The sequence below is a fragment of the Limulus polyphemus genome, unplaced genomic scaffold (genome assembly GCF_000517525.1).
Source record: "Limulus polyphemus unplaced genomic scaffold, Limulus_polyphemus-2.1.2 Scaffold1865, whole genome shotgun sequence".
NCBI classification, from domain to species: domain Eukaryota; kingdom Metazoa; phylum Arthropoda; class Merostomata; order Xiphosura; family Limulidae; genus Limulus; species Limulus polyphemus.
In genome coordinates, this window is record NW_013667475.1 from 169,017 (window position 1) to 182,115 (window position 13,099).

The 13,099-nt window shown below is 35.9% G+C and overlaps 1 protein-coding gene across 1 annotated transcript in view; it reads right to left on the minus strand.

Annotated features, from left to right (window-relative positions):
• LOC106465196 (band 4.1-like protein 4) overlaps positions 1 to 12,190 on the minus strand; it is a 79,846-nt gene extending 67,656 nt beyond the window's left edge. Inside the window, exon 1 of the mRNA XM_022393047.1 lies at positions 12,069 to 12,190. Within this exon, the coding sequence (XP_022248755.1) occupies positions 12,069 to 12,152 (84 nt within the window). The 5' untranslated portion in view covers positions 12,153 to 12,190. The remainder of the gene's footprint in view (positions 1 to 12,068) is intronic.
• Between the last annotated feature and the right edge of the window lie 909 nt (positions 12,191 to 13,099).

The window sequence follows — 13,099 nt, forward strand, 5'->3', positions numbered from 1 at the left end:
TGAAGACCTATATGATAATTAGCTACCTGATATTGAAGACCCATATGATAATTAGCTACCTGATATTGAAGACCCATATGATAATTAGCTACCTGATATTGAAGACCCATATGATAATTAGCTACCTGATATTGAAGACCTATACAGTATTATAAGTCCTATATTATAAGCTTGTGTATATCAACAATCATGCGGAACATGTAAACTAAAAACGCATATCAGTGTATTAAAACATTAAAAAAAATTATTTTATTAACATAAACTGTTGAAAAAAATCAACTATTCATCCGGTGAAAACTTAGGCTTATCTGCAGTTATATGAGATTAAATCTCCTAACTTATAGAATTCTCGAGAAGTTGTAAAGGTCCTGTACTGATATTATGCAGATGTTCGAATATCCAGAGTCTAGGCTTATAACTAAACAAACAAACAGAGCAAGAAACTTCCATTCAAAATATAAAAACTTGGGGGTAACCATTAACATTGATTGTTCAAACTTCAGTTCCGGGTTTGAAACTTGTCAGTCCGGAACGAGGTAATATTAATTACTTAATGTCACTATGAGAAGTTGTGTTAACAAGCTAGTTTTCAACTCCAATGAACAGGTTCCCGCCGACACCTTTCAGCTGTTGAAATGGTATAAAAAGTACAAATGACAGAATACGAGTTTATAACCAAAATGACTTACTGCTTCTGGTTAAGGTCACACAATACATTAGTTAAATGACTGAAAGGGTCATTAACACCATGACCTGAAATAGGTATTTAACGATTTAAAATATGTTTAAGTGTTATTCATTGTATATATATATTGAGACCTGTTTGTGTTTTTGGAGGACTTCTTGTCAAGAGGACTGAGGACTAGCTATAAGCACACACATATTTTGTTTTTGTTTGCTGATAAACACAAAGCTACACAGTGGGCTATATGTTCTGTGCTCATCACGGGTATCGAAACCTGGTTTTTAGCATTATAAGCCGTAAGACTTACCACTGAGCCATTAGGGGGCAACATACAGATATACACATACTTATATACGTGTATGTATGTCTGTATGGTTCCCTCGATTAAGAAGTCTTCCAAATACGTGAACTCTTAAACAAGTTCTTGAACGAGGTCAGCTTTGTGATACGCCGCCTCACGACAAGAAACAAAGCACGTTATTTATTTCAAATACATTCTATATGTGAACTTTGGACTTGATAGGTCGACAAACATGGCTATATTTATGTACAAAAGGCAAAAATATTTCATGTCTCCCCGAGCCTGCCATTAACTGGCGATTATGGAAACATTAAGTTACAACAACACACCCAACATTATCTGACCTACGGGGTTATGCACGTATGGGATCAATATCAATGTACGTATTCTCAATAAACATCTGTAAACACACTGTAGTTAGATTATATCCACATCACGTCTGTTTTTATTAATCAAATTACCATGTGTCCAGTGACAATAACCTCTGTTAAAACTATGTTTAACCCGTACGCAAACAAACGTTAATGTCTATACTTTGTAGTAACCGGAAAGTTGTGGTCACCTTTCGTATGGTTAGGTTTGTCCGTCACGGACACAAGTTCGGTCTAGTAAATAGCAACTGTTGTCACGTGACCAAGTAAATATAATGTTTCTGCTTTTATTGTCTTCCAACACTCAACAGCGGGTATCGAACCAATAATCTCCCTAGGTTAATATGTTAATTCTGCGTTTTCAACTTCGACGTTTAGGTGAAAATTTTGGGCAGAGTATCACGTGATTTTGTTATCTACGTAAAATAAACCTTGTGGATAATCTAAGTAGCGGGAAACTGACAGGACGACTCGAAAATCATCTCATCAGATTATCCCCCCCCCCCCCCCCTTGTGTTGTATGCAGGCAAAAGTACTTAATCTTTACCGCAGGGAGCAGAAGTACTTTTAATAAATTAATTGGTTAGTTTAACATGACTATGTACACTTCCTATATTGTTGAAACACGTATTCTTAACGTCATTGTTTTCTCCACTTATTCATACACCACATTTCATTACCTAAAAGTAATAATATAACTTTTTACATTGTCTTTACTAAAATAGTTCCGGGTTCGAAGAAAATACCTTAAGCCTCCTAGTGGCAGTACGTTAAATGCTGACATGTAATAGGGGTCTCCACCCATTAATGGCTTCGACATAAGCAATTTTCTGTAAGTCTCTAGTTATCATCTAACAACTTATCTTTCAAAGCAGTGATTTAGATATTAATATCTTAATAACATAATTAAAAGATAGCAGTGCAATAAATGTGCGCGAGTTATAAAACTTATTTCTATTTGAGTTTACTAAATTTGGCTATGTTTCAGCCACGTGTACAGCAACGTGACTTTATTATATTTTTCCTTGTCACGAATAACTAGACGTTTATTTTACAAAAAATAAAAACAAAAACTTGTTAATTCAACATAACCACTAGGGTTTCACACTTTTACTCAAATTTAAAAGTAGGGGAAAAAAAAGAAGAAAAGAAAACCACATTTTTATCTATTTCAATTAAAAAAGTGTTTCATAAATCAAGTATGAAACTTTTAGTGAAATTTAACAACTGGACAAATACTGACAGAGACAGATAGTGAAATTATACAACCTGGTGAAGAATGGCATTATCTTCGTATTAAGATCTTTTATTACACATTAAAAACAAAAGGAGAAACATAGAGGCTATAAATATTATAATTTATATTTAATGATGTATTATTTAAATTTGAAAATTTCTGGAACCAGCAATTAGAACAAATATCAAAGACACATATACACGAAAAAAAACAACAAGAAAAACTAATATACTGTTACGTCTCTGTGTTCGTTTGTTAATTTCCCGGTATAAATTCTTCCCGAGGAAACTTAAGCGATACAAGTCCTTTCTTAAATAAACCTAGTTTATTCTTTCCCAATTCAACTTTGTAATACACTTAATTTCCACAGTCACTTTAAACACACGCTATAATTCACAATGATTCACGCACTTACGTTCGCTTGACTCAATTGTCCGTCTTTGTCTCTGCCTGTCTGCAATTCAATTCCAATTAATTTGTCTCACGTTATCCGGAGCACTTATATACAAGAATAGAGGGCGCCTAGCACATACTGGATTATTCGTGATGTTCCCCGATCCTTCTAGAATATCATGACGTGTTACCAGAGTCACGAGTCTACCGCTGTCGTAACAATACGATACGTTCACTTGGTTACACTAAATTATTGGATCAAAGGAAGCTTTGGATGTACAATAAGTTTACTAGATCCACTAACTTATAGCACCAATTTAAACTTGGGATATACAGTGTATTTACTAGATCCACTAACTTATAGCACCAATTTAAACTTGAGATATACAGTGTATTTAGTAGATCCACTAACTTATAGCACCAATTTAAACTTGGGATATACAGTGTATTTACTAGATCCACTAACTTATAGCACCGATTTAAACTTGGGATATACAGTGTATTTACTAGATCCACTAACTTATAGCACCGAATGAATCTTGGGATGTATAGCAAGCCCTTTGTTGAATATTATTATTTGAAATAAAGACAGAACTCATAATCGGCATCTGTTAAACTTAAAAAAAAAAAAATCCGGGGTTCGATTCCTCACGGTACACAAATAGCCCATTGTGTAGCTGTCCACTAAAAACTCATGAAGATCTGTTAAAGTGACCTGTTGACCTCTAAACAGATAAAGGTAAACTTATCGTGCAAGGGGTTTTTTTCTGACAATGAAAGAAGTTCAAACAAGGTATAAGTAACAACTATAGAATTAATTGTACCCGCTAGTTACAATATTAACTATACGTGTTGGATTTAAAAGCTTAAACAAAATCAATGTGCAGGGCTGGGCGTATCCTAGTCATTAGATTTCCGGACTCTGGATCAGAAGGACCGGGGTTTGAGCCTCGACATACGGAACACGTTTTGCATTATTAGCTGTGGAGGGAGTTATAGTCGCGACGGGTAATTCCGCTATACGGTTAGGGGTAGCTGTATAGGTGTCGGGCGTTGTTGACTGGTTGTCCTTTCTCTGGTCAATAGTTCTTAATTAGGGATTGCGGGTCTTTGACCTACCTGTTTAGTCCACGTGTCCAACAGAATGTTGTTTTAGTGGAAAATACCAATTACTCTCAGCTTCATAGATTTGCGTTAGAGACTCTCATAGGAAATAAGAGTCAATGACCTTGAATGTCTAATCACCGATCACCTACACGCATAACAAAGCAGCGTTTTGACGATGGCTGTTTCAACCAATCTGATTGTGTTACGTGCTTAAACCTTCATACACACTGGTAACAATTCACTTACCAGTAAGTAATTTACTGAAATATTAAAGTTTTAACTTTTAAATTGGATATGATAAAGGTTGAAACCTGGATGCTGGAGATAAATTGGGTAAATAACGCTGTAGCGGAACAATTTCAAAAACACAAAATAGTTACGGCAAAGTTGTGCCGATCAGATATCAATCGCTGTGATGGTAAGTAGTCTCAACAACCATAGTTATTCAAAGTAACAAATAATTAGTAGTTAGTTATGTAAAAATGTTATGAATAGATAACTCGTACTTAGGTGACTGTATAGGCTACAAGTGATGACAACGATCAATAGGTGATTGTATGGGCTACAAGTGATGACAACGATCAATAGGTGATTGTATAGGCTACACGTGGTGACAACGATCAATAGGTGATTGTATAGGCTACAATGATGACAACGATCAATAGGTGATTGTATAGGCTACAAGTGATGACAACGATCAATAGGTGACTGTATAGGCTACAAGTGATGACAACGATTAACAAACATATACTTCACTGAGTGGACTTGTTAGGCCACGTACTAATTTAATGCCCCCCAGTGGCACAGCGGCATGTCTGCGGACTTACAACACTAGAAACCGGGTTTCGATACCGGTGGTGGGCAGAACACAGATAGGCCATTGTGTAGCTTTGTGCTTAATTCCAAACAAAACTAATTTAATCTATTTTTACTGTCAATGTAGACTACCAGATGGAGTTCCGGATAATGAAGTCATTTGCCTTTAAGTTTATCGTGTGACTTCGGTTAATAGTTTGTAGTTAACCTTAGAATATTAATGATCAACTTGAAAATTAAATAATTGACACGAGCCGTTTCTCCGTCTGTTTGTACAGTGTTCCTTAATCCTTGATTTTAACACATGTCGATCAAACAAAGTATTCATCTATCAATCACTTTTATAAGTGGTTACATTTTGGATAGCCACGACGTAACCCTTACCTTAATCCAAAGGTCCCCAAACGTACCCACACAAGGTCTCTCAGAACATTTCACATCCTGACAGACCCCTCCCCCTCACACCAATGAATCTATATATATACTTAGTTCTTTGACAATAATGTGTATTTTGTTGCATGTGCTACATCCCCCCCCCCCAAAAAAAATACTGTAATCTCCCGGCCTCATTTTGTAAACACATACCTTAATCAACTTTTTCCTAAATGATTTAACAGTGAAAAATGATTTCATACTGAAAACCTCGTCTCATAAATAAGAAAATAAAAAGATATTTGCTTAGAACTAATATTTTTACTTCCAATTTTTTCATAATTTCTCCGCCAACATGTTATTGAGTATTCTGGGATTTTTACGTTTCTTAAAATTTCATTCATATTTAAATTAGTTGCAAGTTGTATCCACAGAAACCACGATTTGACACATTTGTGATTTTTCAGGAATACAAACTCCCAAATGTGACTAACAGTACTTATTGGTCGATGCTCTTGTTGAAGAAATTTATAATCCTTAATGGGGAGACGGTCCCTATTTAGAAATTCCATCTCTGGCCCAACCCTTGTTTGTCTCCCTCAGATCTACCACTCCCAGGTCATAAAACACTGCCGCCGATCTTTGTAGTCCTGTTTGGTTTTAAAGAGAGCCCAGATACTCGGCTGGTTTCCTTCTACATTGCTATGTATTGCCACTACAGTTAGAAGCTTGAGATAGGTCTCGATTCTTCACGCCCATAACGCAGTTGACGAACAGAAAAACCAAACCAACATTTACTCTGAACTTATTGCAAAGTTCGTATTAGGTCCCTCATTTGTATGTTTTATTGAGAGATAATAAAGAAACAATAAGAATCCAGTGTATGTAGTAGTCTCCGAATGTCACTCGACGTAATATATTTGTCACAAAACTATAAAAACGTATGACATCAAAAATGTTTTAAATTCTCTTAATCCAAAGCCCCCTCCTCCAGTGCCTCAGCTTATAACGCCAACAACTGGGTTTCGATACCCGTGGTGGGCACAACACAATAGCTCACTGTGTATCTTTGCGCTTAACAACAACAATGATTTTAATCCAAAACGCAACTTCAGGTTCTTACGTCGAGTACCCAAGTAAAAACACCTTCAGGTTGTTATGTTGTGTATTCAATCGAAACATCTGCTGCTACGTTCAGGTTGTTAAGTTATTTATCCAACCCCAAAGCACCTGCTGCTACCATCAGGTTATGTTATTTATCCAACCTTAAAGCACCTGCTGCTACCATCAGGTTATGTTATTTATCCAACCTCAAAGCACCTGCTGCTACCATCAGGTTATGTTATTTATCCAACCCCAAAGCACCTGCTGCTACCATCAGGTTATGTTATTTATCCAACCTTAAAGCACCTGCTGCTACCATCAGGTTATGTTATTTATCCAACCCCAAAGCATCTGCTGCTACCATCAGGTTAGGTTATTTATCCATTTTAAAAATCCTGCTGCTACCATCAGGTTAGGTTATGTATCCATTTTAAAAATCCTGCTGCTACCATCAGGTTAGGTTATGTATCCATTTTAAAAATCCTGCTGCTACCTGTTTAATTTCGCATGATTTGTAATCTAACACTTCTAGATTCGTAGCCTAGCGTTCACGTGTTTATTAGATTTGTTTTAAGACAGTTCATAATAGGCTATGTTCATTCTGTCCACTACGAGGAATCGAATCTCGGATTTTAACGTTGTAAATCCGTAAACTTATCGTTGATTACCCACTTGGAGACTGTTTTATCAGGAAACTTACAGACAGAGTAACTATAATGCGCCAAAGTTGTCTTGAATATACTAAAAAAAAAAAAGAAAAAGAAGAAAGAAAACAGGTTAGGTTAAGTAAAGGTGTGACGTATTTTTGTCAATAGATTCTTCAAGTAAAGTTTAAAAAAGCTGAGTATAAACAAACTGTGCATATAAAACTCGTATTGAGGTATAGGGACAATTCAATGCTTTTACTACTTCCGATCTGGACAAAAAACTGAGACAATCCCGGTTTTCCTGTCTGGTAAGGCTAATCACGCTATATTTTCTTCGTACAAAAATTCAAACACAACTGAATACCTACTTGGCAAAGGTAAGTGACCAGTTCCAGAGTCAAACAATGGTCACGTGACTTTCTATAGCAATTTATCAAGACAGTTTTGTTCGTCAAATTTAAATATCTGGATTTCTTCGTTCAGCTCTATACAGTCCAAGTTGTGTGTAAAGGCAAAAGATGTAAAGAAACACAAATACAAAGTATACAGCGCTTGTTCTACTTCATAGCATTAACATAAGAATAAATTCCAAGAAATCAATAAAAATTTGAAGCGACTGGATTTTCTCTGGAACATCTGCATTTCTCCTTATAGTTACCCCACAGTGGTTCAATGGTAAGTCTGAAGACTTATAACCCTAAAAACCAGGTTTCAAGACTCGTGGTTGGCACAGCACAGATAGTACATTCTATAGCTTTACACTTAACAACAAACAAACCTTATTGTTATCTCATCCAGAAACGAAAAAGACAAAAAAATCTTCTTCATTAGACAGGTAGTGGCTCAAGATGGTTTAAAGTAAAACAGTAACATATATTTGTGAGTTTATCTATATTATATTAAACTTTGCTAACCCTAATGAAGCGACTCACTAATTTGCCCTATTCTCAAATATGCTGTATCCAGGCTCAAGATAGTGGCTCAAGATGGTTTAAAGTAAAACAGTAACATATATTTGTGAGTTTATGCTTTTAACTTTCCAGAAATATTCTGAAGATTTGCTTAGCAACAAATGTGCGTACATAGGATTGCAGGAAACATCATAATAGTATTGGTTTGTACGTTTAAGGTTGTACATAAACAGCAAAAACAAATTTAAAATTTAAGAATTTTTATTGGAAGCTCTTTTTTGTTGTTGTTGTTCAGAAACTTTTGAAATCGTTCGTTTCTCGCGAAAATAACTAAACAGCGATAAAAAGATTCAAAATCCTATATTCAATCCAAATATCACACAACGTTAATTCCCGGCCCCGAACATGCTCGGCCTGTTAGCAGTAGGGACGTTATAATGTTTTAGTCAATCTCAATTTTTGTTGGTAAAGAGTAGTCAAAGAGTTGACAGTGGGTGGAGTTGACTATGTAACTTTCCTCTAGTCCAAATTAGGGACGGCTAGTACAGATAGCTCTTAAGTACTTTGCGCGAAATTCAACAGACAAACAAATAAACAGTATGTATAAACAACTAAAGGTTAGTTTGTTATATAAATAATGAAAAATTACCTAACAATCACTTCTTTGAAAAATATTTGGTAGAATAGAACAAAAAACAACGCTGTTATTCACAAACAGCTCTATATTATAGTAAACTTTGCTAACTCTAATGAAGCGACTCACTAATTTGCCCTTTTCTCAAATATGCTGTATCCAGGACAGTTCTGAGCCTTATATTACATTTGACGTTTCTGGATTCAAAGTATGTAATTACGTGAGTGTGGTGGGTGGGGTGAATATGCCAACTATTACTTTAAAGATAGTACAAGAGCATAAAATGAACTCGGGATTTCTACGTAATATGTCCGAAAAAAACGACAATTATGTGGTGTTTCTGGAAGATCAAATATATCAAGGAAGGAGACTGACCATTAGAGCGATAGAAAGATTCAGATAATAATGCTGGGGTTTGGTTTAGCCTAGGGCATCCAGTGCCCTTCAATGTTCTTTCCTTACTACTAGGGCACCAAGTTTCAGACCACTAGCTAGCTATTACACCTCTAGGGTTATCTAAGCTCCTACAAGGGAAAGGATATGTTGAAAATAAGGTTTAAACTGGTGTTAACGAATGTCTTGGTAAGTGGAACTTATGAAGATTGATGTTGCCCAGGCGAAACTAACGTGTCTCGATTCTGGTCAATATGTGAGAATTGTGACAAACATTTAGGTCAAACTGTTCTGTCCAGAAAAAGGCTTTCTGTACCCACCACCTAATGACTATGAGGATAAACCAACAAATGAAAACTTTATTTGGTCAATAAGGTCATAAATATGGTGTAATTCGTTTCACTGGTGTCAATTCCAATTGTGTGAAAATTGTTCTCCCAGATGAAACGCACTTTTCATAGGGACGGGGGGGGGGTGAGTAATTATACAAACATGAGACTGTCCTTATTTCATTATATTAGCATAGAAATAAATTTGTATGTATCTTTTATTGTCTGTATTAATGAACACTAATCTAAGAAAGACTAGAAACAAGACAAATACCAATGAGCCAATAGTTTACTTTCAGGCACGCGTGCTTATTAGTCTTCTTTGGTAAGGTTTCGGAAGAGCTGCTTACATTCGGCTTACACGCAGTCATTGATAAGAGCGAAATAGAAAATACCTATGTCATTGAAAAAAAAAACTGTTACTTTAATGTAGTCACACAGTATTAGATTTATGTTAATATACGAACTGTGATGATTGCTCGTTCAACGGAGTGGCCTCTGTATGGTACAACAAGATTTAACTGAATGTTCTTTGTAAGACAAAACAAGATTCAACTGAATGTTCTCCTTAAGACACAAGATCTAAGTGAATTCTTTTTGTAAGAAACAACAAGTTTAAACTGAAAGTCCTCTGTAAAACATAAAAACTTCAATGGACTGCTTCTACGGATATTCTTTAAAAAATTAATTCCCCCTGGAGACTTAGTGACAATTCTGAGAGCTTATGATCGGGATTCGATACTCGTGGTCGATACAATACATTGTGTAACTTTGCGCTAAGCAATGACAAGTAATTCAAAACCACTGCCACTTTTAAAGAACAAATCAGAACTCATGTTGATACATTATTTAAGATTTGCAGTCGGCTTTTCTTGTATCTGGACCTTTTGAATGATGGTTGACCTAAATCAAGGCTATTCCTACAAAGTTATTGAGTGTTTTATGTAACATAAAAAAATAGTACATTACTCCATATACGTTTTTACTCAAAAACATTCCCACATTGTGTTGTCCTAACTTCTGAATGTTCGCTGTATGTTGGTCCACCTAAATATCTTCGTCAACAATTTTATGTCCTAACATCTAAATGTTCGGTGAGTAATGGTCTGATTTGTTCAATCGGTTCTTGTCCTTATGTATTTCAAAGCTCAAGTTAAATTTGAATTAGCTCTCTCTTAAATAAGAGGAAACAGAGGGGGAACATGTGCGGATTCCATATCGAGGTGGAGTCGGAGGAGGGGCGCTTTATGCCATGATGAAGGAGCGGCAGGCATTACCTTCTACGGAGGCACAGCTAACCAGAAATTGATTCCATGATCATGATATTATATTTTTTCTTTCGGTCACGCCAACAGAGCTATATCTTGTAACTGATAATCTTAACCAGTAGTTACAAAGCACGAAATTTCAAATCATTATTTAAAGAACAACGAACTTAGTCCAAAAAAATCATAGAGGTCAGTATAGAAACTGCGGCAAAAGCCAACAATGAACCTACAAATCGAACTTTAAGCCTAAAGTGTGTTTCATTGCGTAGCGACTAGAAGAGATAAAGTAAGGCTGGATCTACGTAATATATACCTATTGTTGTTAAAATGTGGCACACAAACCCTGAACGTGGGCCTAAATTCTACAGTGAAATCAGAATGTTATAAGACCAATATTTGGCTAAAACTTGCTTTCTCATAAAGAGTGCCTGGCCTGGTGGTTAGAAAATTCGATTCCAAATCTAAGAGTCGCAGGTTTGAATCATAACATCAGCCGTTGCGGCGTTATAATGTGGAGGTCTATCCCACTATTCGTTAGTAAAAGAGTAGCCCAAGAGCTGGCGGTTGGTGGTGTTGACTAACTGCCTTCTCTGTAGTCTATCATTTCAAAATTAGGGACGGCTAGTGTAGATAGCCCTTGAGTAGCTCAGCGCGAAGTTCAAAAACAAAGAAACTGATAATGAGTAAATGTTTCTTAAACTTCGAGAAGAGTGAGCAGATTGCCAGACAGCTGTGAAAAATATCCAACTGGAAATAAATCAGAATATTTCTAGTAAAGTAGACGAGTCAAATACTTTAAAAGATGTTTAATATTAATGGTTTTAGAAACACGACGTATTTTCCCGTACATATTATTTGTAAAGCACAAATTAAAATATGAAGAAGTAATATATTGAAAAAATTAATTGTCATTAATAAGTACAACACCTTTAAAAAACAAAAACAAACAAAAAACAAACGAGAAAACTTCCATGAATCCTCCTGAGGAGAATGGAAATATTACCAACAACTGATGGATGAAGTGAAACACATGCAAGCAATTTTGAGGCAATGTGCCCTCTAACACCATTTTTTCACCTATAATTTTTTAGATGAGAAAAGGCCTGACAGCCTAAATCACTTAATTTAACAAGTGGCCATCTTTCTTATTCACTTTTAATTCTGAAGGTTAAAACCACTTTAGCTGCGACTTTGAACTTCGACCTGTAGCCACAAAGGTTAATTAATCAGATATACGTGAGGTTATGTATTTAGACATGCGCGGAACAGTACATACTAGAAGATCGACGTAACGGTGGTTAACGGCTGTCTACAGTTTGTTGGATAAAAGTACCCCTGTATTTTAGTTGTGTGGAACCAGAACAGTACATATTAGCAGGCGGACGTAACAGTGGCTAACGACTGTCTACAGTTTCTTTTAGAGTAAAGTGTTCTTTAACTGTTTAACAAAAATAGTGGAATAAAAATCTATCACGGAGGAGAAAGTTAGGAAAATCTTACCTGTATTTCCTGGATCAGCTCCGTTTCATCCAGCAAGATAACCTTGCAATGACGTGTCTTCGGTCTTTCTCCGAAACACTTCATACTTTCGGTTTTTAGCCTCAAAAGATGCTGAGAAATAAGCCTCCTCTCAAAAACCAAACCTTTAGAAACTCATTAATAAAAGATACAGAGTTAATTTGTAAACTTTGTTCTATTAGGTGTCATTACCTTAAAGAGTAAAAAAAGGGAGGTTTATAAAAATAAAAACATTAAAGATCTCTTTTTCCGGGCTACAGTTTGATACTCAGAGAGGTTTACAATAAACGTCGAATTTCGTCATTCAGAGTAGCATGACCAGCGTACCTTGAGTTCTCAACAAAAACTAGCACTCGCGTCTTGCCCCCTGAACTTCTCGATACTCAAGAACAAGGCCTCTCCACACTTGTAGCCCACGAGGTTTGGTACACTTCTTATCTGCTGACATGATATTTAAACGCCCGGCTAAGCGCCTATAGATGGGCCAATCACATTTCAAATGACGAGTCGCCATCTAGTAGTAGAACTGATAGTTATTTAAAAATTAAACCACATTTGTATATAAAATACTAGTACAAACACTAGGAGACTAGCTTAGTCGCTTTTATTGGGCTCTTAAGTCCTACACAGTTTACTAGTATTTGTGGTAATATTTTGTTTCAAAGCGTGTGGTTTATTTGTTACGCAAATTTAACTAAAATACACGGTGGTGTTACATTATGAGTAAACAAGAATCATATCTATGGTGGTTGTTCATTATGAGTGAACAAGCATCTTATTGTTACGCCTCTGTTCGTTCGTTAATTTCCCGTATAATTTCTTTCCGATGAAACTTTAGCGATACAAGTCCTTTCTTAAATAAAACTAATTTATTCTTTCTCAATACAACTTTGAAATACACTTTATTTCCACAGTCACGCTATAACTTAAACAAACGCTATAATTCACCACGAACGAACGATTCACGCGCTTGACTCAATTGTCGTCTCTGTCTCTGTCTGCAATTCAATTCC